This window comes from Alligator sinensis, unplaced genomic scaffold (assembly GCF_000455745.1).
Source record: "Alligator sinensis unplaced genomic scaffold, ASM45574v1 scaffold289_1, whole genome shotgun sequence".
NCBI classification, from domain to species: Eukaryota; Metazoa; Chordata; order Crocodylia; family Alligatoridae; genus Alligator; species Alligator sinensis.
Window position 1 is genome coordinate 3396500 of NW_005841881.1, and position 25086 is coordinate 3421585.

The 25086-nt window shown below is 43.2% G+C and overlaps 1 protein-coding gene across 1 annotated transcript in view; it reads right to left on the bottom strand.

Annotated features, from left to right (window-relative positions):
• TSHR (thyroid stimulating hormone receptor) overlaps positions 1-25086 on the bottom strand; it is a 195471-nt gene that overhangs the window by 47457 nt on the left and 122928 nt on the right. The window contains exons 4-7 of the mRNA XM_025196595.1: positions 10443-10517; positions 5448-5522; positions 2347-2424; positions 1127-1195 (exon numbers count right to left, since the gene is read on the bottom strand). Coding sequence (XP_025052380.1) covers positions 1127-1195; positions 2347-2424; positions 5448-5522; positions 10443-10517 — 297 coding nt within the window. The remainder of the gene's footprint in view (positions 1-1126; positions 1196-2346; positions 2425-5447; positions 5523-10442; positions 10518-25086) is intronic.

Below are 25086 nucleotides of genomic sequence, written 5' to 3' on the forward strand. Positions count from 1 at the left end.
GGTTGCGCACTGTTGGCAGTGGCATGGCTCTGGAGTGTTGCAGGGCAGGGGCTGAACGGCTCAGGGGGGCATGTGTAGGGGGCTCCCATGCACATCCCACCATACCTGCAAACTCCACAACCACACCTTCCCCCACACAGTCACACACCCCACAAACAACACACCCACCCACATCCTCCCCTATACACACACCTGCATGCCTCTGGAGGAAGCCCTGTGCGCTGCTATACTCACACACCCCACCACACACACATGTACCCACACCCCCCCCAGCCCACCCCACCACCCCCCCCCCACACTCCCCCTCCACAAACCCCACAAACCCCATATCCACACCCCCCCACAAACACACCTCCCCACAAACCCCTCATATCCACCCACCCACATCTACATACCCCCACAACCCACATACACATATATCTACACACACAGACACACACACACACACACACACCTACAACCCCCCACAAACCCCATACCCACCCACCTTTACCCCTCCACACCCCACCACAATATACAAGAGTAAGACTTCATTTTGAATTATTATGGAATCGCCTCTATATATACAACAAAAAACACACAAATCAGGACAAAAATATTTTTTAAAATAAAATTAAAATATGCTATTGTCAATGTTTGACTTTTAGTATATAGGGTTTTTTTTTTCCATTTCCAAGATGGCAAAACCCCTTCCCAAAAGGAGTACTTCTGGGGGCAAGGGGAGAGACTTCCAGTGGCCAAGGTCAGGGGGTGGGACTTCCAGTCCCAAGGTGGTGACCAGGGGGCAAGGCACCTGTCAAGGGGCAGGGCTACCCTTGCAGCTCTTGACAGTTCACCAAAACTAGTTAAGCAGCTCTCGAGGCAAAATAATTGCCTGCCCTGGTCTATACGGTGCAAATTTACCCTGCCTTGTTCCTGACTTCCGATTAACATAGCCAACTACTTCTCTTTATCCAGTTTGATATCCCTGGCACAGTTTTGAGCTTCACATACTGTAATCTCCTGTTTTTATTCTTTCAGGCTTCTGTCATATGTCAGTCAAAAAGACAAAAATTGAAGATATGCTGAGAATTTTATGCTCCCTCCATGTGGCTAAATTGATGAATGATTCATTGAAGCTACTTACACAGCATCCAGCTTTGTTCCATTAAAAGCATGGGCTTGGACCCTAGTGAAGCCATTATTGTAGAGTTTGCTGCAAAGAAAGAAATTAAATTAGTCTGTAATAAACAGATTCTTGAAGACCTATGTTTTATCTTTTCAAGGGCAACAGCATACACCTGGATGGAGTAATTTTAATCTTCTGAACATATAGCATAATGTTTGGTCTAATGAATGCCCAGCAGCATTACCGACTACTGAATGCAGGGCAGTACTTGGAACATGTGCTAGCTTTTGCCTTCCCTCCAAAAGACAAAGTAGCTATGAAAGCTCTAAGGGAGAAGCAGCTGGGCTGCAGCACATAATTCACCCACCCTCGTGAGCCAGTGCAGCAAGTCTCCTGACATTTCCTTTTTGAACAAAGGAACAAAATTGTGCAAAGATAGAAGGATTAAGCTAGACTGAAAGATAGCTTGCTTAAAAAATAAGAAAAAGAAAAGAAAAGATCTGACTGAATTTGCAAAATCTTGATCAGTGCTCTGCTCCCCAGCTAGGAACAGTCCCAAAGCATTACAACACCCCCTTGTTTTCCTATCTCTAGGTGTTGTTCTCTGTGGCTCAGACTGGCTCTGTACCATATAAATTAATCATGTTATTCTCAAATGCAGTTCGCCCTGGACTGTCATTATTATTTTGCAAAGTAACTGTATCCACAATAAGGACAAAGCCAACTGAGTTCTACCAACACTACCGCAAAGGGTGGTAGCACTTAGCTGTGCTGCAACATTTCGGAAGTACTCATAACAATCTCTTCCCTCTGTGGTTCCTTCCTGTATAATTGTACATTTCCTAATGTTATTTCCGCCAAACTTCAAATTTCTGCTATTACAATTATTATTGAAAGAGTTATTTTAGAGGAAGACAGCCATAACCCAAGTCACTGTCACTAGCAAAGGAAATATGTAAACCAGGCTATAGATAATGCATGACCACAATGGCTCTCTTAAGAAAACTGCTATGGATGAGGAAGACAAGGTTATTTGGATGAATCTGATAACTTTTATTAGACCAACTTAAATAGCTGGAAATTGTTTTCTTAGCAAGCTTTCGGGTTTAATACCCTTTGTCAGGCTAAGGAAGCATCTGCAGTGCTTTTTCTGGAACAGTTATTTCATAAGTTATAGTGATTAGCTAGGTAAGCACAGGCAATCTGACTTTCACATGACTTAAAAAGGAAAGACTTACAGTGTAAGGGATTCATTGCACAGCCCATGGAAGGCATTTGCAGGCACTGAAGTCAGAAAAGGATTATCTGCAATTTCACTGGAAAAGGAGACAAAAGACAACATCACCATAAAACAGCTGTACAGCAGAACAGACCTAGCTTACATTTTCTATTGTTCAGCAGTTCACTGGTAAACAGCACAATAAAATGCAAAATATGTAAGCAAGATCTATGGGTACCTGAATAATTTTTTGGCCCTTGGAATGTAATCAAGTGCCTTCAGTGAGCCAGAAAGTATATGTACCCTTAATACTTCTACTGCTGATTGTTTTTATAAAATAGTTAGGACTTATATTGTTGGCAAAAGTGTGCCTACCCTGTGTGATTCTACTGGATAACAGCACAGCCATATACTTACTTTCATAAGCCAAGGCATTAGCAAATAGCTAAATAAAATAAATCATCATAATCTTAACAAATTTATTGCAAGCTAACTTAAAGTTGACATTCTATTCTTCTATAAATACGCTCATAACATGAGATAAAACCCACAAACAGATTTTAGCCTTCTTGAGATATCTAAATTTCACATAGCACAAAGGAAAAGATTAACTGTTAATCCTTAATTACAGAGTCCTAGCAAGTGAAAAGAACATATTTTGGGTCATCTAGTCCAAACATTCAACTTGGACAAATGGTTGTTCCGCAGTCCATCAATTTCCCAAATCCTTTGCACTGGTCATCTCCACAGCTTCTACACAGACCTGTCTCAGAGCTTCTCCTATCACAGACCTAAGTACTATAATGCTAGAAAGATAACAGAGAATGAGGGAAGGGAAACAAATCCACTACATCTGAGTTTAAAGATGGGAGGAAATAGGTGGTGGCAGTTTCAGGAGGAATTAGAAAGCAAGCTGTTCCATTCATGCCCTCCTGTTCCTCATGTTGGGTTCTACCTAACAAATGATTCTGCCAACACTGTTCTTTTTAATTAGTAAGTGAGGTGTGATGCAATAAGGATATTTTTTCTGACCACATTGAGAGCTCCAAAAACTAAGAAACTCTAGCCCTTGGCCCCTTCTGGGGCAAGTTCAGTTTCATTACCCCTTATTTCATGTATACATGCTAACATTTATCTTTGCAATCACACTGATTCTAAACTTTTTCTACTGCTAATAATTTTGTCTCAAATATCATTTTGGGGTGATATATTCTGCTACTACTTCCACTCCCTAAAGTAATTTTAGCTATGTTTCTTTTCAGAAAGTTTGTGTAAATTAGTTCAGCTGCTTTTGAGTTATTTCAGCATGGATCTAAAACATTTTCCCTCTCTATAGATTCATAGATTGTAGAGTCGGAAGGGACCACAATGGACCATCGTGTCCGACCCCCTGCCCCTGGCAAGAAAGAGGGCAGAGGTCAGATGACCCCAGCCAGGTGACTATCTAGCCTCCTCTTGAAGACCTCCAAGCTAGGTGATAGCACCACCTCTCTTGGAAGCCCATTCTAGATCCTGGCCACCCTTACTGTGAAAAATTTATTCCTAATATCTAACCTAAATCCACTCTCAACTAGTTTACACCCATTATTCCTAGTCACTCCCTCGGCCGCCTTAGTAAACAGTGCTTCCCCTATTCCCTGTTGACCTCCCCTAATAAATTTATAGGCGGCCACAAGATCTCCCCTCAGCCATCTCTTGTGAAGGCTGAAGAGATTCAGCTCTCTCAACATCCCCCCATAGGGTCTATCACGAAGGCCTCTAGAGAGGTCTCAATCAGAAAAGTTGCTTACCTGCTTTAAAATGGCTATGAAAAAATGTAAAAAATAAAGCTCATTTATAAGCCTTACCAAAATCTAAAATTCAAGGCAACTATTTGGAGGAAACTTTTTTTGGAGGAAAAAAGATTTTCAGCCCTTAAAGTTATGGACATTTAAAGCTATGAATGAGAAAAAATATGCACTAACATGTTCTGTTCTTTTTTTCAAGTGTTAGTAAAGTAAAATAATCTAGAAAGTCATTAAGCAAAAGTGGCATCCTTTTACTAAACACATTCCATCCTCCTAATTTTGTCTTTACTTGAGAATTGCATTGAATATCAGTTGTGTCTTCTATGATAACTTTTATACTGAGTTAGCTAATTGGGTCAACTCTCTAGAAAAGACAGATTCTTGGGTGTATTCTTCCTGAATCTGCCTATTAACTAAGTAAGTACTTGCTGTATTTTAAACTCCGGTTAAGCTTTCAAGACTGGTATAGACACAGGAGGAGGAGATGGATGCAAGCATATCCTTTTCATCATCCACAAAACTGATAAACTTCAAATGCAGATTATTTTCTTCATACTTGGGAAACCAAAAGGATATCCCTAATTAAGTATGCAGGCCCATTACATAGATAAACTTATTTTTATGTTAAAAAAAGGCAAATTTTAACTGAAACCACTGGCAAAGAACAAACTGAAAACATATTATGTCACTTCTAAAGACACCTTTCAGCATAGATCTGCACTTTCAATTACAGTATCTCAGAAAGTTTTGTTTACCTAACAGCACTTCATTTTAGCGACTTGACTAATCCCTCAGGAGTATTAAGAGGTCTGTTAAGAACAGCTGGTATCCTTAGCAGTTGAGGACTGCTGCTACCAGCGGGCATGAAACCAAATTCCTCAACAAGAAATTTACAAGCTCAACTACCTTTCCTAGTTTTTCAGGTTTGCTTCTTGCACTCCTTTCTTCTATTTTCCCCCTTAAATTAAAACAAAAATTGTGCAGAGCAACCTGTTTGGATAAAATAAGCCCTTCCCCTACATAAAAATCTTCACTGAGACTCTGAGCTAAACCTAAACTGGATTTTTTCTTTTAAAAAAAAAGGTTTGAAGGTGTTATGTTAACATTTCCCCTCCATGTTTTCCATAATTCTCTTGTCTTTTTCTTTTTTAGGGATCTGGAAGCAGATGAGCAGAGATAGCCAGCTAAGAGAGAGACTCTTGCCAGATTTCCAAGAGACTTCACTTTGCCAGTTACTTGATACCTCCCTCTAAAAGGGAGATGATCCACTGTGGGATTGTTTGGTATGTAAGTGTAGTGCTGTTCTAACCAACTCTTCAGCGCAGATACTTACAGTAAAAAGTTCACATCGGATGAATAGATTTTGGTGAGGTCAGGAAATACTCTGAGTCCAGTGTTGAAAATCCCACTAACACAGGGGATCAAAAAGAAAAAAAAAATAAGAGAAAAATCAACTTTAGCTACGCAATAAACATGGAATGGACAGAGCTTTCAACAGAGCAGGGTGGCTCTTTCAAGCTCTCCACTGTTAAATGGAAAAACTCAACACACATAGAAACAAGTTATCTGTGGTATCTTGAGGCTTTTGAAGTAGAATCAAGCCTTTATTACACACAGAAGGGTATATACATCTATTTACAGTAAAAAGGTAACAGTTTTTACTCTTGCCCCTGCAAGGGTCTTATGGCTGGCCTGGTCCTGTTTTACTATCTGGTAGTTCCTGCTGGCCTCCTGGAATACCACACTTCCTGGATACTGTGTGTCCAGAGGGACTTCATCTATATTGCATCTTCCTTTTTTATTAAATCCTAACTAGACTAATAACATTAAGAAAACAGCAATTACAAATTCAAACTAACATGTCTCAATCCATCTCTTTGGCTGTTTCAGAAATCTTCTATATCGTAGGCCTTTTTTATCTATGTCTTTGTTTGTCTTTGAAAGGCCACTCTCTGGGTCAGGTTCTGGGTCACCTTATAAACTGATTTCAACTGGTGTCGCTGGGTGCCTATATACATAGACTCAAGTAATCAAGTCTGCTCTGCGCACAAGCGTTGCCACAGCATGACATGTATAAATTCTGGTGGGTTTAAAAATGGCCTCTTGGGCGCTTTAACTAAAGCTCATCAAATGAGCTTTAGTTAAAGCAGCCTGTGGCCATTTTTAAACACATGGGGGCTTAATACATGTGACGTTGCAGTGTTTTAATAAGAGCAGCTCTTCGGGAAGCGCTTTAATTAAAACGTCCCTCCTTCCCCGAGCATGTTTATAGGCACCCACTGTTTTTATTTCACTCATATCATCCTCATTGTCAGGAATATTGAACAGATGTTTGTAATTCCTTCTTAAGATCTGGCCTTCATCTGTTATCACAGAATATGGTTGAGGTGACTGCTCTTTGATTACTTTAGCTTTAATTGGAAAGTGTCCATCTTGCCAAATTTGCACTGAATCATTATTTTTTTAACTGTGAAAGTGGTCTTGCCCCTTTGTTGTAATTCTGCATCTGATTTTACTTTCCCAGTCTTTTCTGTAGTGTCACAGACTCATTTGTCACCCTTTGTTTTTGCCCCATCTCTGGTACTTGAGTTTTTATATGCCTGTTGTAGAGAAGTTATGCTGGTGACTTTCCACATTGAAGTGATGTAGCTCTGAAATTTTAAGTATGAATCTTCTCCTTCCTCCTTTGCTTTTTTAAATATGTTCTTCACCTGCATAGTCAAGCATATTTATACTTGACTTATATTTATATAAGCATACTCTCTTCCCTGCAATGATCTTGCTTGGCCTCTTCAAATTATATACATCATTTGCCTTTCTTTAAAAAATTCCTGTTCAGCTAACCCACAAGTTCCTCATCCATACTGTATCCTGGAATGCCACACTTCCTGGACACTCCACATGTCCAGAAGGACTTACTTTATGTCACTTTATCTAAACATGGGGCTGGGAGAACACTATACAAATCAGCATGAGATTTTAGGGATATAAACTGCAGAGATTTTCTCTTGAGGCAAAGCACCCAAACTTGCTTCCACCAAAGTCAACAGAAGTTTTGCATGATTCAGCTTCAACACTGTGGAATGACTGGATCAGAAAAGCAAGGAGAATTTAAATGAATTAGAGTCCACAAGAGGTAGTGAATTTTGAGCAGTATGAGAGAGTTACACAGGTTTGCAGAGGAAGATATCCTGTGAGTTGAGATAGGAAGAAAAGGTAGGGGAGAAAAGGTTCTTAAAGCAGAGAGTAGGCTCTTCCAAGCCTTTGGGATAGTGTGACAGAGAACAGACACATAGAAGGGACAGAGAGTGACTGTATATGTTCTGGAATTAAGAGGATGGGCCATGTTTGGAATATACAGAAAGGAGAAAGAGGTGGAGAGATGTGTTCTGGGAGAACAGAGTGCCCAGTTCTCTGAGATGAACTGCTACGATGGACTGATACAAGGATGTGGAGAAGGAAGGAGAAAAACAGCTTTTCTTTGTATTTTGGTTTTGGTGGAGGGAACCTCCAGGGAAAGGTACTGGAGTCTGGCTGGCAGGAGCCCTTTAACACTGTCCCCAACATGTCTCTATGCTCAAGTTTGCAAGGGGATTTATTGTAGAGGCATTCCAGTGTAGAGGCTCTTTGACAGACCAGGGTCCCCCTCATGGAGATCCACCACCGTTAAGGCATTCGTATGCCACAGTGAATCAGGTACTAAGCTCTGCGTTCCAAAGACACAGGGCACGCTGAACTGAAAACTAAAGTCTGAGAGAGTCCTTGAGAGAGCAAATCTGGCAAAGAGAGCCTGACATACAGAGACTGAACTCTTCTGTTTATTTTCATACGATTTAATGTGTCTACTTTAAACTAAACACAAATGTATTTTGCAGTGTTTGGAGCCAGTTTCCATGAAACAATTTATTTTTTAAATTTTGGGCTGGTTTGGGATATTTCACCACCTTGTATCCAACAGCTCTCAAACATGTTCATTATTTAAGATAATTTGAAGTCCAGGCCCTTATCCTTACCCTGTCAAAGTACTGAATGGTTTCAAACCTTCCCAACTAAAGTAACTGTCATTTGTGTATCCCTAGGTGACATCCCTAATAAGCAATTAATCTCATTATATCTTCTGTATGCACTCTCTTTCTATCTTCTCTTATCTTTCTCACTCATGTCCTCAGAGTATGAGCTGTTCAGGGCTCTCTATATGTTTGGAGCCCAACTGGACTATTAAGGGGACTTCTGTATTACAAATATTAAAACAAGTGGTTTTACTATCCAAAATAGCCAAAGGAAAATATTGTTAAATCATACAAACTTCTTTCATCTGTTGAAGGAAAAATATATCCTCTGTTGCTTCTATTTCTTGAACCATGTAAATGGCTCCAGGCAATAAAATAAAATTCTATACAGCTAAATGCAAAGTGCTACACTTATGGAGGAGAAATCAGCTACACAAATGCACAATGCAGTACAGCAGAAAAGAATCTGTGTTTTATAGTGAATCACAGACTGAATAGAAGTCAACAATGGGATGCTGTTGCAAAAGAGGCAAATAACATTTTGGAATGTATTTCCAGCTGGGCTGTAAGACATAAGTAGTACTTACTCTACAGTGCACAGTGCTGGTGAAACTTCAGCTGAACTACCTCTCCAGTTTTGGATAGTGTGCTTTAAGCAAGATGTAGACAAATTAGATAGAATCCAAAAGAAAGCAACAAGAATAAGAGGCTTTAAAAAAACAATAAACCCAATTTCTTCAATCTTTTGCCATAGCACTACTTAACCTAGAAAAGGGTAGATTGAGTGGGGGACACAAAAATAGTTTTCCATATGGCAGAAAAAGAATAAGGTATAAAAACAGTGAACAATTGTTCTTCATGATCACCTGAGGGGCAGGGACAAGAAGAAATAAGACTATTTTGCAGCTGAGCAGTTTTAAGTTGAATCTGAGGGAAGCTCTGCTAACTATTAGGATCGTGAAACACTAGAATATGTTATCTAAATCTCTTTCACTGGAGATTTTTAAGAACAGATTAAATGAACATCTGTCTAGGATGCTATACTTCATTATACCTCAGAGCAGGGGGTTGGACTACATGATTTCTTGAAGTAGCTTTCTGCTTTACATTTCTAAGTAGAGACACATAATATTCTGCTATTCATTATTGCTAAAATTGTTTAAAATATTACTTTGAAAGGACAGAATCCAGATGTCTAACTCTCCCTCAGTTTTGCAGAAATAGTTATTTTCTCTTACTATTGGTCTCCTTCAGAGTGAAAGCATTACTCTAAAAGTGACTTGCAATAGAAATAAAATTGTGCTTGTGTCCAAGTTTATTGTTCCCTAACATATAAAACAAACCTGGAAATTCATTTTCTCCTCTTTCCTGCATTCCAATCCTCCACTCAGAATTATAAGGTCTGTTTTCTTCTTTTCTTTTCCTCATTAAAATCTTAAATTCTGGTTACCCTCATGTCTTAGAAGATGCCATGGATAAAGGAAGACTTCTAAAGACCCATTTTTGTAATGGAACTTACAAGAAACTGAGTCTAATGATGAAACGGTCTGAGGCCATTCTTAAAAACTGTACATAAATTCATATACTTAATGGATAAAATATTGTATTATATTGTATTTTTCTCCCTAATTTTTCCAGTAGATTTATTAAGAGCCCATTTTAATCATGTGCATAATACCTCCCATAGAATTTCATCTGGTAATACCTGCGTCAAGTCTAATAATTTGTGAAATTAGATTTAACATCTTTGAAAATTCTAAAAGTATACAACAGACAAGAAAAGCAAATGCAATAGAAGAAAAATAAAAATTTTAAAAAGGGCATACTAACTTTTGTAAAGTTCTACAAATGCTCCCCTCCCACAATTTAATTGACTAGAAGTCTATAGGAGGTCCTGAATATTAAGTACAGACATTTACCCCTTTTAGCAAGTGCAGGTCAAACTTATTGATGTAATTACTGTAGTAAAAAACAAACATAGGAAATGAACAACTTTATGAAATTGTGTGCCAGAGATCACCCTCTTATATGAGGGCTTGGACTTCTGGGGTGAAGGGACTCATAGTCCTAGCCTAATTCTAGCCTGACCCACCCCCACTGCTCCAAAGGTGGGTCCTGAGAAGCTGGAACATCCAGGCTAAAACAAATTGTTTCCCTTGTCTTGCCTAGCCCTAGTTTAGCTAGTTATCTAGTATTAAAATAATATGGGGGAGGGGAAATTCCATCCAGTTCTGAAAGGGGGAAAACCCCCACCACATTGTAGTAGTGCACCATCAAGATAGATAACAATCTGTAGGCATTAAGTGTCAAATACTTACAGGTATTTTAACAGTGGGAGGTTCTTAAAGGCATCTGGATCTATGTAACTTAGGTTTCTAACATTTCGAATTTCACTGTTAAAGAAATGGAAACAAATTAGCACACTGGCCATTAATAATTTTTGTTCTTTTTGCTACATTTAACATTTAAAACAGCTGAACATTAATGTAAACTTTCAGAGAAACTAAGCCTGCACTGAGCTTTTGCACTGGCCTCCATCCCAGTAATATAACAAACTGACATCACTCAGTGGAGGTGAGTGTGCTTTCTGCGCACTCCTCTATTCCAGCATTACCATCTGGATAGATCTGATGTTGGACACTGAAAAAAGTTTAAGTAATGAAGAGGAAACAAAGAGCTTTGGCTTATGTGTCCTCATACAATGTCAATTTCTCTTTCTAAAATCAAAACTATGGCATGAGTTTAAGGTTGCATGCAAATAACATTCAGAATCAAAGGTAATGTGGGAGGAGGTCTGTCTCAGAGGACTGGATAATAATTTTTAGTTCTGAAGAAGTTTAGCTCTAAAGAAAAAAAGAGGAAAATCAAGATTAAAAATGTAGTTTTATTTTATGAGAGGCCACTGCAGGGGACTGTGAGTGCCACAGACATAGTTAATGCTGGTAGTTAAATTCACACCTTCTCCTTTACAGGTAATAAGTACAATGATATAAGTTAATATATACAAAATTTGAAACATCTAGGAACTAATAAATATTTCATAGATTTCATAGACATTAGGGCTGGAAGGGACCTCGGAAGATCATCGAGTCCAGCCTCCTGCCCAAAGGGCAGGAAGTCAGCTGGGGTCATAGGATCCCAGCAAGATAAGCATCCAGTTTGCACTTGAAGGTGTTCAACGTAGGCGCTTGAACCACCTCCGGTGGCAGGTTGTTCCAGACCTTGGGGGCTCGGACAGTAAAGAAATTCTTCCTTATGTCCAGCAAATATGCAGGAGGGGGCACCTCAAGTGGGGCCAGATTAGAATCATGGAAACAGGAGTCCTAGTCTTGGTTCTGGCAGTAACATCCTGAAACTTCCTACAAAATGAATAACCCCCCATCCCTCAGTTTACTTACAGGAAAAAGGGGATAAATACTACTGCCAAGAACAAATTAGCACGTATGGGCACTGACAGATGTGAAAAACAAACAAACAGTGCTTTACCAGAAGAGAAAACACACTAGTTTGACCCAGCTCCTCAGCATCTGTATAGATCGGGTGGTTAAGAGGGGCTTTTTGTCACTTTTATTTAATAGCTGATTCAATCAGTTATTAGATAAAATCAGTTATTAGATAAAAGTGCCAAAAAGCCCTGGTGAAGCACCCGACGTATACAGATGTTGGGTGAGCCAGGTCAAACTAACCTGATGCCTCTTTTGGGGATGTGCTGTGCTCAGCATGGGAGTATTCCAAGCTGAAAGTAAAGTGCTGTTTTTTTTCACATCCATAAGCAGTCTATATGTTTACATATTCAAAGCACTTTAAAACACTCAGCCTCACAGGACCCTCTGCAGTTACTATCTATGTTGCAAAGATGATGCAAGGTTTAGTTAGGTCAAATCAGGGCTGTTGGAGATCATGTGGTCCAAGACTATCCCTAAACCCAAAGTTCACTGATTCACTAGCCTAGTTATTTTAATACTGTAAGACTTTGGACAATGCCTAGAATTAAACTGGGTTAAAAGAAAATAATGATATTGTGATGCATTATATGAAGCAATAGTACTACTATTCCCTGACACTACACACCAAAATGGTTCTTGGATACTCTCTCAATTTATCCCTACTTCTTTCAGTCAAGAACATATTTTTCCTGTTGCTTATAATTTACAATAAGAATTCTTAGGTCTTGCTCAATATTAATCTTCCATCTTGTTTAGCCAACAAGCAATCCCCTGTGCAGTTACTCCATATGTCATAATGATTATGCAAAGAATGCTCACGTAGAAATGTTTTTCCAAGGAATGCTTACCTGGTTTGTCTTCCATCACTCTAGCTACATGCGCCACCCACTACAGCAGTTGGAATTTTACTGCTCTTAGTATACCTGTTTTTTCAGAGACTCCTTCAATTCTCTATTAGATTTTATTCAACAGAAGTTCTCTCAGAATAAAGTAACAGACATTTCTGCTTCTACCCATGCCTTTAATTTCCTTTCTTATCATATTGTTATTGGTAATTAATACTCCCAGTTATTTAAACTATCTTGCTGACATTTACAATTATTAACTGCAAGGTATTCTTGGTAACACACAGGATATGTCTACATGTGCACATTTACTAAGCAGTAACTGAAATTACTGCATAGTATGGGTGCTTATCTACATGTGCACGCTCATACTGCACAGTAAATATAGTGACTTACACCGACTTAAGTGTAAATTTGATACCTGCATCATGCAGGTATCAAATTTATGCCTAATTAGTTACTGCTCAGTAATGCACGTGTAGACACCTTAGTGCGCAATAACACTATGTGTGGGGACTTTAGTCCCAAGTCAGTTCACACACAGCATTAATGCGCTTTAATGCCTGGACGTGTAGACACCAGTCTATTTCCACTTACTGTGTAGTACATAACTGTACGGTAAATTTAAGCCAGCGTAACTGCATGTGTAGATATGCCCACAATGTATCTGGTTTTTGTTTTAATTGATTTTAAGTCTTGTTTTTCTTGTTTTCATCATGTCTCCAGTCATCTCATGCACCATATCTTCTGTCTCTCCAGTGGAAACCAGATCAACATACTCCAAAAGTCAGTTCAGTCTGAGCCATGCTGAGAATTTTGCAATGATCATATCAGGTGTTCCCTTGACACATTGAAGAATGATGAGGATAAGGCATCTCCATTCTCTAAACCTATGCCAATGTCAAATAGGGGCAGAGATTTCACTTCTTACTCATACTCTGTTTCTTGAGCCAGAGACACACAGCTATACCATCCTATAATCATATCAGTGTTTTCAAGTTCCTTCCTTGTGTCCTAGGGCAGGTGTAAACAAAACAGGGGCCCTAAATTGTAGTGGTGTCATACACACACCCCGCTGACTTACCTGCCTCTCTGGTGGGGAAGGGAGGGTGAGCTGCTGTGGGGAGGGGGCGCTGGTGCTTCCCTCCATGGCAGCAGCGGCGCCCCCCCACGTGGCACCCGCCCCCAGGCACCTGCCTTGGGTGGTCCCGGGGGTCACAGCAGCTGTGGAGAAAAGCACCGGGCCCCCATGCAGCTCAGGCAGGCAGGCAGGCTCCAGGCAGGGGGGAGGGAAAAGATCAGGCTCGATGCTTTTCTTTCCTGGGCTGCTGCCAGGCTGCCTGCATGGGCTTCTTGCAGAGCCACAGAGCTCGGTGCTTTGCTCCATGGCTGTAGGGGCAGCAAACTAAAACTCCTCAAAGGAGTTTTAGTTTGCTGCACCCCAAGTCATTCAAGATGCACTACACTGCTGAATTTCCTACAGCAGCTGGAATTAATGCGCAATATGTCGCCAAGGCACAATTAAAGCGGTGCAAAAGCATTTAGCCTGCTTTAAAGTGTTGTGCACACACGCCCCTCATTTCATCTTGGCATTAGAAGCGAAGTCATGATAGGCTATCATAATTTTTCTTAAAATCTAAAACTTGTACATGTTCTGATTATATTTCAATCCTTTCTCTAATGGCTGACAAATTGGAAGTATATGATCCATAGTAGAGCCTAGTTTTCCAGAATCCACTCTGACAGTGTCCTACTATTTTCTCTGTGTAAGAAGTAAGTATAGATAAATGTATCACAGATAGATTTTTATATAATGTAACAAGGAGAAAGTCACTGCAGTAATGCTAACATTGCTTTTGGTCTCCCCTTTTTTTTCAAAATTTGGTATATGACAGGGGTCAGCAACCCCTGGCATGCAAGCCAGAGCATGGCATGTGAGGCCATTTTACTTGGCATGCCACAGCTGGCCTAGGCTCTGGGCAGCTGCCACCAGCCACAGAGCCCAGACTACTGGTAGCAGGGGGTTGGGAGGCTGCAAGCCCTGCTGCCAGCACCCTGGGATCCATGGCTGGCAGCAGCTGAGAACCCAGGTCGGCTGCAGCCAGGAAACTGCAAGCAGCTTCACCAGGCTCTGGAGCCCTGGCACTGGCTCCATGGTGGCAGTGGGTACATGCTCGCCTCTAGCCACACAGTGGGGAGGGGCCCAGGGCAGCCCAACCCCAGTCCCACCCCTGCTGTCTGCCTGGAGGCACGTGTGCATCCACACTGCCGGGAAACCTGGACAAGGGCTCTGGAGCCTGGTGCAGCTATTTGCGGTTTGCCAGTCACCTGCTCCAGCTTCCCAGCAACAAGGATCAGGCCCCTCACAGTTCCCTCGTTGTCTGCCAGTGGCTCTTCAGGTCGAGGCATTGCTCAGGGTTTGGGTGTTTATGTCACTCCAGCCAACAATGCTGCCAACCCCTGGTACATGATCATTTTCTATTCCTTTGGACTTCTTTTTTCAAACCTTAAAACCCAACAAAATTTGTTCATGTAAATCTTTAGGCTTGAAAAAATGCAGTTTTGGGACTTGTCTTTTGGTAATTCTGTAGGGTCTCCATACTGCTGCTGCTACTATAATGTAGGATAAAAGAAAAACCATTCAGATGAAGGAGGCAAACAGCTGCATGAACAAGTATGGCATAGTAAACTGGAATACAGTGGAAAAAAGGAGATGCTGGGGTAAGGAGTATGCAATGCAGTGATCAAGAGCCTCTGAATCAGGGGAATCATGCAACAAGTAGTTCCCCATATGCTTTATTAGTTTTTTGGTTCTCAAATATTTGCTGAATTTGCTTGTGCATATATTTAAGAAAATTCTCAGTTCCCCTTCTTACTACCTACTCATATCTATGTGGAGATGTATATCCCCTAGGTGGACTGCATCTCTTCAAGATACACTGAAACAAATTCATATCCGATATTAATCCATTGACTTTAAGAGGCTTCTATCATGAATGATTTGCTCCATTGTCTTTTCTGCTGTTTACACTTACATTTCTTAAATAGTCTCCATTTACCTCTAGTCTACTGCCCACATTCATGTTACAGGGGAGTGTCAAACATACAGCCTATGGGTCAGATCTGGTGTATCTGGCCTATTGGGCTAGGGGAAGTTGGGGGCAAAGCTAGGGGGCATGGCCTGACACTGAATATATAGCCCCGGGGTCACAACGTACATGGTTGTAGCCAGCAGGGGGGCAAGCAAGGGCTATGCTCAACCTGTGGCTGCCAGAGCCCTGCCAGCACCCAGACTTCCACTACTGCCCCAGATGTCCACTGCCAGACTTTTACTGCTACCACCAGACCTGCTTCAGCTGCTGCTGGCCCTGTGGACCCAACCTGGGAGGAACCCCATGGTCCAGATTCAGCCTGGGGCCCAGGATGAGTTTTACACCCCTGAATTACAGAGTTCCAATCAAAACCTCTCAGGATTTTATATTTTCTCAAAGTCAACATTCCTGTGTTGGAGACAGCATGCAGATAGGGAAGATTTAGGACAGCTCTTAGCTGCCCCTGCACAAAGGCAACACCTGTCTGCAGCAATATAGAGTAACAAGGGTGCAATAGAATATAACATGATCCATACAGAGGTTAACAAGCAAATGTTGTAAATTGTGCATTCATGGGAAAGTGAAGTGAAAAAGGGTCTGTAAACAGGTGTGGGTCAAGAGTGGGGCCTGATTAGTTTGAGACAGTTGCAGCCCACAGTGGAATTGTGGAGAATGTAATAGACTGCAATACAGAAGAGCCAGGGCAGAACTGGAGGAGGGGAGCCAGAGCATCTCTCAGGAGGACCGAGCCTCCGTGTCTGCCGGTGGTGACTCCTGTGGTGTGCACTGCTTCTTTTCATGCCTTTTTTTATTGCTACCAGGATTTCCCCCCTGAGGATCTGCCTCTGATATTACATGTTCAAGAACAGCTTTCTAGCTCAGTGTGGCCAGTTCAAGGCCTGCACTATTTTCTAGTTGAGTATTTACTAGCACTGGTTAAATATAGTTTTTCTGACTAGAATAGAGAATGGTTTTGAGAACAGTATTGTATAATGTTAAATATAGATGCAAACAGTGCCAAACTGGATGAAGTTATACTAGTAATTAAGAACTCTTACATATATTATTCACAGGGCCTGAACTATTTCAAATTAGTATTATATATACACACACATAAAAGTATGTGTGTGTATACACACACACACACATATATCAGAGTTAAACATATCTCATACATACACAATCAGCTCTTTTACCTGTACTGCAGCTCAAGTACATATACTGCACATCCAATTCTCTTTTAATTTAAATGGAAGCACCACAGAGAATAAATATGCAGAATGTGTTTTTGAGATGAACAGCACTGAAGTGTAAGAGAAATTTCATCCTACATGGGAAATCTTTTGTCAGTCCATAAGTAAGGCAGTGATTCTCAACCAGGGTGCCATGAGATACTTTGAAGGGAGCCACGAGGTATAAGGAGATAAGCTAGGTGTGAGGAGATAAGCAGATAAGCACAGACTGCCTGCCTGGCCATTCCCCTGTTCCACTGCCTAGCACCTCTGCAAGGAAGTAAGCACCATAATAAATAATTTAGTTAATGAAACCAGTGTGTCAACTCAATTGACAGAAGTTAGTGAGGTGTGCCTTTACTCTAAAAGAGTAGAGAACCACTGGAGTGTGGACTTTAATGTAGCATCATTAAAGGCTCCATTGTGAATGCAAAACACATGCAAAGAATATGCACCTCCTAACTGATATCTCCACTGGCAGTCCTGGGGGTGCTCTCTGCTCCACAGCTCATAGGGTCATTGGGAAAATACAGAGTGGAAAGGCTAGGGAAAGCAGATCAGACATTACATAGATACACGGGCCAAACATTTAGGATAGGGAAAGAGGTCCTCTCCCTCACTGTGGCTAGGGACAGACATTAAACATAAACTAGTTTAAGTGATCAGAAACTGGTTTAAACCTGTAACAGAACAGATGTTCAAGGCACATAAACCAGTTTGAAAATGGCTGAAACCAGTTTGAGATAAGCCTGGTTGAATGTAGTATCAGACTTAACTGATTTAGGTCAAACCAGTTCATGCAATGTCTGTCCCAGACCCCTTGCTGGTTTAAGAAAAAACAGACTCCCCCAGTATCCCAGCATGCTCTCTGGGCTGGGTGGGGCTCTCTGCTCTACAGCAGGGCTGGCCCCTCCCCTCTGCTCCCTGGACAGAGTTCCAGCAGAGACTTGCAGGCACAAAGCATCTGCCTGGCTTCACCTTGCTAAGCAGGGATTATTCCCTCCACCCCTCTGCCTTATGCAGACACCTCAGCATTAGCTAGCATACCACATGCTGGTTAAAGCCCATGCTGTGGGAGATGACAAAGGCAGACAGGCTTTTTGGAGCTAATCAACAGGTAGCTTAATCTCCTTGGAAAAGCTGTTTAAGAAGAGCTTGAATTAATGGAGAGACACTTGGTTTTCTTAATGGTTTAATAAACACTGAGTTAGGGGTGATAAACATTCTCTGCTGGGCTGCTCAGGAAGGGGGAGGGGGAAACAACAGAGTGTCCTGCCAGGGCCTGGCCATGACCTCTCAGCTCAGCCCTGTCGAAGGGAAGGGAGGGCTGCTCTAGTGCCCCCCCGGCTTATAGCCTGAGCCACTGCAGGCATGTGCCTGATTTTTTTTCAGTCCAGAGGGGATGTCTGTACAGTTACAAACTGGTTCAGCCTAGCCAGGTTAGACTAACCTGAAAAGATTGAATTAATTCAGGCTCAGGCTTTTTGAATGTCTGTCCCTAGCCTTAGTCCCCCTGGTGGTTACTACAGGGTTGAAATGGTTCTGCTTCTATTCCCTTTACTTGTGGAACCTCTTCAAATCTGAGCTGACAGGCTGAGATTTGTGTGCATAAATGGGTCATGTATAGGTTATTAATAACTATACTGCTAAAATTAGTGTTTCCCATTCAAATATTCTCTGCCCTCTAACAGTACCGTTTTTGTGAGAAACTTTTCCATTCTTTTAAACACTGTCACTCTCCTTCCTTCCTCTTCTTATTACTTTTGTTAACTATGTAGCATAGCCATTGGTGGGATTCATTTTTTAAACATTAGATGAATATACCGTATGTGAAACGCATATCCAAGATGCTAGGAAAATCATCCTTAGGTGCTAGCAGCTGGATCCATTGACTAATGTATTTTCTAGTATTGCCTACAGTTAAAATATTCAACCCCAGAGCTTCTTGGCTACATGTGTTCTTGTTGTGGACCAAAAATACTTTAGAAATGAAGGGTAGCCACAGATGCACGGTCCTCAGTTTGGAAAATGATTATGAGTTAAGTGCCCCACGGGTCCAATTTTTGGCCTGTTGCTATTCATAACATTTTGTATAAATCATTTGGATGAGGGTATTGAAAACAAGACAGCCAAGGTTACTAATGATTCTAAAATCTGAGGCAAAGGATAATGCGGGAAAAGTCAGCTGGATTTTGATCAGTTAGGTAATTAGGCTAAAGGAGGGCAAATGCAGCTCAACAAAGACAAGTGAAAAATCAATTAGTCTGGGAACAAAATATCTAAATTGTCAGATAGGGCAGATTCTGAAAACAACGATCAAGAGAAAGGCTGGGAGAGCTTTGGGGAGAAAATCAGAGCATACAATGCATTAAATAAGGGAAGAAGTATAGAAATACTGAGGCTATATTTATTCAGTGCAAGGCAGCCTTGTGCAAAAATAGCCCAAGCTAGCCTTGCAATTGCTAGCTCTGAAGAAGTATAGCGATGGTAATATCGCAGTGGTCCCAAGCTTCTAGCCCAAGGATAGCACCACAGAAACATAGCTGTACTGATTTTGGTTTCAGTACATGCAGAATTAACTTGGGGTATCTGTAAAGCACTGCCTTATACAAGACAGATGTAGCTGGATTCAATGCTCTTGCTGGATTGGTGAGTAGTTACCACGGTTAAAATTAAGATAAAAAGTGCATTTCTAGTGTATAATGTAATTACACATGTATTTCAGAAGCGTCTAGGGCAGTGGTTCCCAAACTTTTCCTTAGCGTGACCCCATTTATGACCCCATTTCCTCAGCATGATGAGCATGACCCGTCACTCCCAAACCATAGCCCCCCACAACCTCAGGTGCCCCTCACTCCACACCCACAACCCCCCACCCCTCCAGGTGCCCCAGGGCCAGAACCCACAGCCCCCTGCTCCCCTCCTGCAGCAGCACCTGAGCCCTGGTTGCCATCCATGACAGGCGGTAGCTGCTGTGGCTGGAGCAGCATGCAGAGCCAGGCTCCCACTCCCCACTCCACCCCATCCCTCCCTTGCAGGCAGCACTGCCGGAGTGGAGCCTGTGGCAGGGGGAGAATGTGGGCTTCCTGCTGCAGGCTTGCGGCTCCCCGCCCTGCTGCCCTCTCCCAGTAGGCAGGACCAGGAGTGGGAGGGAGGGAGCGCCATGTTGCCATGGCTGGTGAGCTGAGGTGTCTCCTTCACACCCGGCAGCAGAATGGGCACAACTCCGCACCACTGCTGTGCCTCACTCTCTCTCATAATGGGTTCCATCTGCTGGGACGCAGAGGCGGCTCCTGCCCCAAGTTGGTCCAGCCTGGCTGCAGTCCTGCACCCTGCTGTGGGCACAGAAATCTCATGGGGCACATTTATTGCAATCCCATCCTCTGATGGTGCAACCCCATTTGGGGAGTTTGGGAAGCACTGGTCTAGGGCCTCAAAGAAGATCAGGGTCCCCATAAACAAGGCACCATACACATTATAGAGAGAGATACTGCCTGTTCTAAAGGAGCTTATAGTCTTCGTGGACTATAAGAACTTTATTTGATTTAAAGGCAATCTGTACCTCTACCAATTAGTAGCTGTGAAACACATTTACTGATCTCATCATTTACAGGGCAATGGGACATACTCTGACCCACATCTTACATTAGCGTGGTAATCAAGGAACTCTCCTGGGTGGTGGGAGCTGTGTGTCTGAACTTCCTCAGTCTGAGAATCATATATAATATACCCATATGTCTGTTTTCCTAGATGAGTACTCTGTTACATTACTATACAATCAATGGGTACCAGCACCAATATCACAAGGCATGTTTTTAAACTAAATAATTGTGACTGTTAAGCTGTGTGCTGAATTCAAAGCTGGCAGTGTGTGTTAATGCTCTGAGCACACCCACCAAATTAGGTCCTTTGATGGGACTTAAACACAGAGATGTTCAGCTTAGCCAAGATAGTAACAGTTCTCAACATACAAGGTAACAGAGCTTCAGATCCCCAACTGACAATTTTCCTGACAAAACCTTAGACACTTCTGGACTCCCAGACCCCCGAGGGATTAAGCATGGCTTTTAGAAGTCAGTGCTTCAGTTCTGTGTAGGTTCCACTCCAGGAGCCTAGGTGCATATTTTTAGATCTGAACATGAACTAAATGCTTCTTAAAACCTGAACTGACTCAGCTAGACACTCAGGTAATTAAAGAAGCAACATATTTTCTCCCTGACCCATTTGTCTCCTGAGTATTTCTGATACATAACTCCCACAGCTTGAGCCAAAACATAACCTTCATCTCCTTTTAGTATTTTAGTGACTCTGAAGACCATGGCAGAGGAGGAGGAAAGGCAGATCACAAGCACCCAGCATGGACCTACTAAGAACAGATCAGGTCAAACAAATGCATTCTCCTTCTTTGAAAAAGTAATTATTTGGGTGGATGAAAGGAATGCTGTGGATATAGTATATCTGAATTTCAGCAAGGCTTTTTGACAAGGTCACACATGACCTTCTCATAAACAAATTGAATAAATGTGGGATAGACGGAACTACTGTAAGGTAGATAGACAACTGGCTCAATAGTTGCAAACAAAGGGTAATTTTGAATGGATCCATGTAACGATGGCAGGAGATTTCAAGTGGAGTTCCACAAGGGTCTGTCCTGGGCCCAGGATTATTCAATGTGTTTATTAATGATTTGGATGCTAGCAGAGAAAGCCTTTTGAGCAAGTCTGCAGATCACACCTTGGAAAGAATAATCAAAAATACAAATACAAAATGGGTAACCCCTGGTTTGATGGAAGCACTACAGAAAAGGACCTGGTAGTCTTGGTAGATCACAGATATAATATGAGAATATGGTTTTGGGATGCATCAATAAAAGTATTAGGTAAATGCCTATTTCCTTCAACCTTTCCAGGAGGCACAGGTTAGGCCACATCTAGAGTACTGGGCTTCACACTTTAAAAAAGAAGTGGAGAAATTAAGCAGGATCCAGAGTTGGGCAAAAGTAATATTTTTTTTCCTTTTCTGCTACTACATGTGTCAGGATTTTTTATGCCTTCCTCAGAAGCACTGGTTGTTGGCTGCAGCCAAGGCTGAGGATTTTGACTAGGGTGTGGCAATGCTCCTGCCAGGACAAAACCCAAAGGTCCCTGGATAAAGGGTCTGGCCCCTCCACTTACCCCATGGCCAGATTGGTATGGACTGTGGGAATTTTTACCTTCCTCTGTAGTGGGGGGTATGACCCTCTTCCTGGGATCTCTTGAACATATTTTAACAACCTTAGCAGCAGCAGGATGTTGGCCACCATGGTCCCGCTGCTTTACTTGTGGCAGATTAAGGTGTTACGTCTTATGTTGTGTCTGGGTTGCCTGTGTAATTTTACTAGGAGGTTAGACAATGTATAGGATGTTTTGGATAAGGAGGATCCTGCCTTAGGCAGGGGTTGGCAGCCCTTCTTCTGTATGATGGTATGACATACAGCATGGCAGTTTGGATATAATTTAGTAAAAGAACATAAGAATTACTATAATAGGTTTAAAGGCCCATTTAGTCTCATATCCTGCCTTCAACTACAGAAATTATGGATGCTTTAAAACAGGCAGGGCTGTCCCTGGGGGAGGGGGAGGGGGACGAATCAAGGAGACTGCCCCCGGCCCTACGCTTTGGGGGGCCCCGCAGAGCCGGGCAGAGCAGCAGCGGTGTGGAGCTGGGTGGACTGGCGTCTCAATGTCCAGCCACTTGCTACCCCTCTCCTGATGGTGGTGGCAGCTTCTTCGGGTCCAGGCCCATGGGATCAGAGCGGGGCTGGGGCCCCGCATGCGCTGATTTTCCCTGTGCCCTGCACCCTGCTTGGGTCACCTCTGAAAACAGGGCTGGTGGCCCATGGGCCACATACAGACTCTGGGACGTTAAGCTGTGGCCCCCAGTCCCAGCACTGCTTCCTGCATTGCTTTCCTGCTGCTGCCACTGAAGTGTGTATGGTTTCCCTCCCTCCCTCATCCTCCTTCCACTGCTTGCCCCCCACTCCTGTGGGCAGAGAATCTTAACCTGTGGGGCAGAGGGAGACTGTGGCCTGATGTTTGGGAGCTCAGAAGGACCCTGTATGGTTTGGGGGGATGCCCGTGCAGCACAGTGGGGTCATCCACCATGCAGCACAGCACAAGGGGCCCTCATGGCACAGCAGAGTGCTGCATGTAGCGCATCATGCAGCCCATGCAGCATGCATCCTAGGAGGTGTGTGGCCTGTGTGCCATGTGGCTGGGGAGCTTGCTGCCCCCCGCTGCTCAAAAGTTGGACAGCCCTGCTTTAAAAGAAGAGAAAGAAACAGGACTTGTATAGAGGGATCTGTCCCCTGTCATGCCCTTCCAGTCCTCAGGCTCATGAACCTACAGCTGCTGGTGAGGCATTAGGCATGTCCTGAGCCTGAGGTTACATCCTTGATTGTTGCCTGAATGGACCTACCCCTGACACGTTTATCTAATTTATTTTTAAACCTAGTTATAGTGTTGCTGTCCGCAAACACCCTGGGGAAATGAATTCTACAAGATAATCACCATATTTCCCTCTTCAATAATCTCTTTTCCAAGCTGAGGATTCATAGTCTTTTCAGTTTCTCTTTATATGGAAGCCACTTTACATGTTTGAACAGCATTGTGGTTTTGTAATTTTACTGCATCCTTTGTGAAACATGGGCCATAAACGAACATTCAAAACACCAGAGGAGGAATCAATCCAAGTTAGGTGGTTTTCTCTAAATGACCTAGTTTAGACTGGGAGTGAACAGTATACATGTTTGCCCTTGTGGGGTGGGCCTGGGAAAGGGCACACAGGCAGCCTGTGCTGGTCGAGGCCCACAGATGGGGGGCCACTTCTACATACCTCCCATTGTGCCCTGCGGGCTTCCTGGGTTGTTGGAGACTGCTGAGCACAGCCAAGCATCCAAGCCATCCCTGACTGGCTGCTGGGCACAAGCAACTACGCTCCCAACCCCCACCCCCTCACCACAGATCCTCCCATGCGCCATGTCCAAAGGCTTCCAGAACAGCCCCAGAGTAAGTGCCCTCTCTTAATTGCATGTGCCTCTTATTTCAGCCTGCCCTCACCCTGCTGGGGCACCCCACTTCCTGCATCCAAGCAGGGAGACCCAGGAGCTGCAGCATGTCCTGCTGGTCACCCTGCACAACTCTGGCTGGAGTTTGTGGGACAACACTCACACCCATCTGGACATGATCTGGCAGCTGGTCACAATGGAACATGGCTTCCTGCTCCTGAGCCAGCAGCCAGTTGTCCCATGCAGGGCCAGCTACTGCACCCTGCACCTGCCAGGTGTCCTGGACTGAGCCACCAAATTCCAAGTGGCTGATGAGGATGAGGCCACCCAGGATGCCATGGATGCTGGGGGGCTCTGACATCATCTCCAGACTGTCGATTGTCAGTTCTGGGCCTGCACTACCAGTAGCTACTGATGGGAGTGGATCATCCTGGACACCTGGAACAACAAACAGTGGGTCCAGACTTTCTGCATGTGCGGGATACTATTGCCCAGGTGGCCCCACATCTTGCACCAGGACATCACCATGGACATCAGCATGTGGCCGCCTCTGACTCCAGAGAAGCAGGTGACCATCGTGACCATGAAGCTGGCCACCCCAAACAGTCTCTATTATGTTGTCAACAAGTTCACCGTAGGCAAGTCTACAGCTGGAGAGGTCATCCAGGAGGTATTCCTACTCATCTAAAAAATCCTGGCCAACCACTCCAGGCAGCAGGGCATTGTTGTTTGATGCTAGAGTCTTCACCAGAACTGGAGGGAGAGCTGGGCATGGGTGCTGTGGGGGGTGCTGCAGTAGCAGCTGCTGTACTAGTAGTCAGGAGACTGGGGGGCACTTTGTGCATCAAGAAGCGGGGCAGTGAAGAGGTGTTGGAGGAGTGGGAGCAGAACACCCATGGCAGCTGTGTTGAAAATGGTGTCCTAAGGGCCATGGTCCACAGAGTCGAGGACCAGGTTGAGGGTCCTCTTGCGATGTGGAGGACACAATGTTGGGGTGTAGTCCTGGGTCACAACAACCATGGCATTGAAGCTTTCGCTCTGGTTCTGTGCACTGTGGTTCATGAGCTCGACCATGCCTAAGATGTCAAGGGAGCTCAGGTCCAGCTGTAGGCATACCTATACTCCTAGATCCTGTGATGATCTGGGGACTAGCACCAATGGGCTGAAGAACTTGAGAACCATCACCAGCATCATACCTTATGGCCCATAGCCTCTAGGGACCTGCTCCTGGGCACCCAGTTGTTCTGTTATCCCAGGGCCTTCTTATTCCTTCTCCTGCAGTGCTTTCCAGCAACTCCTCCT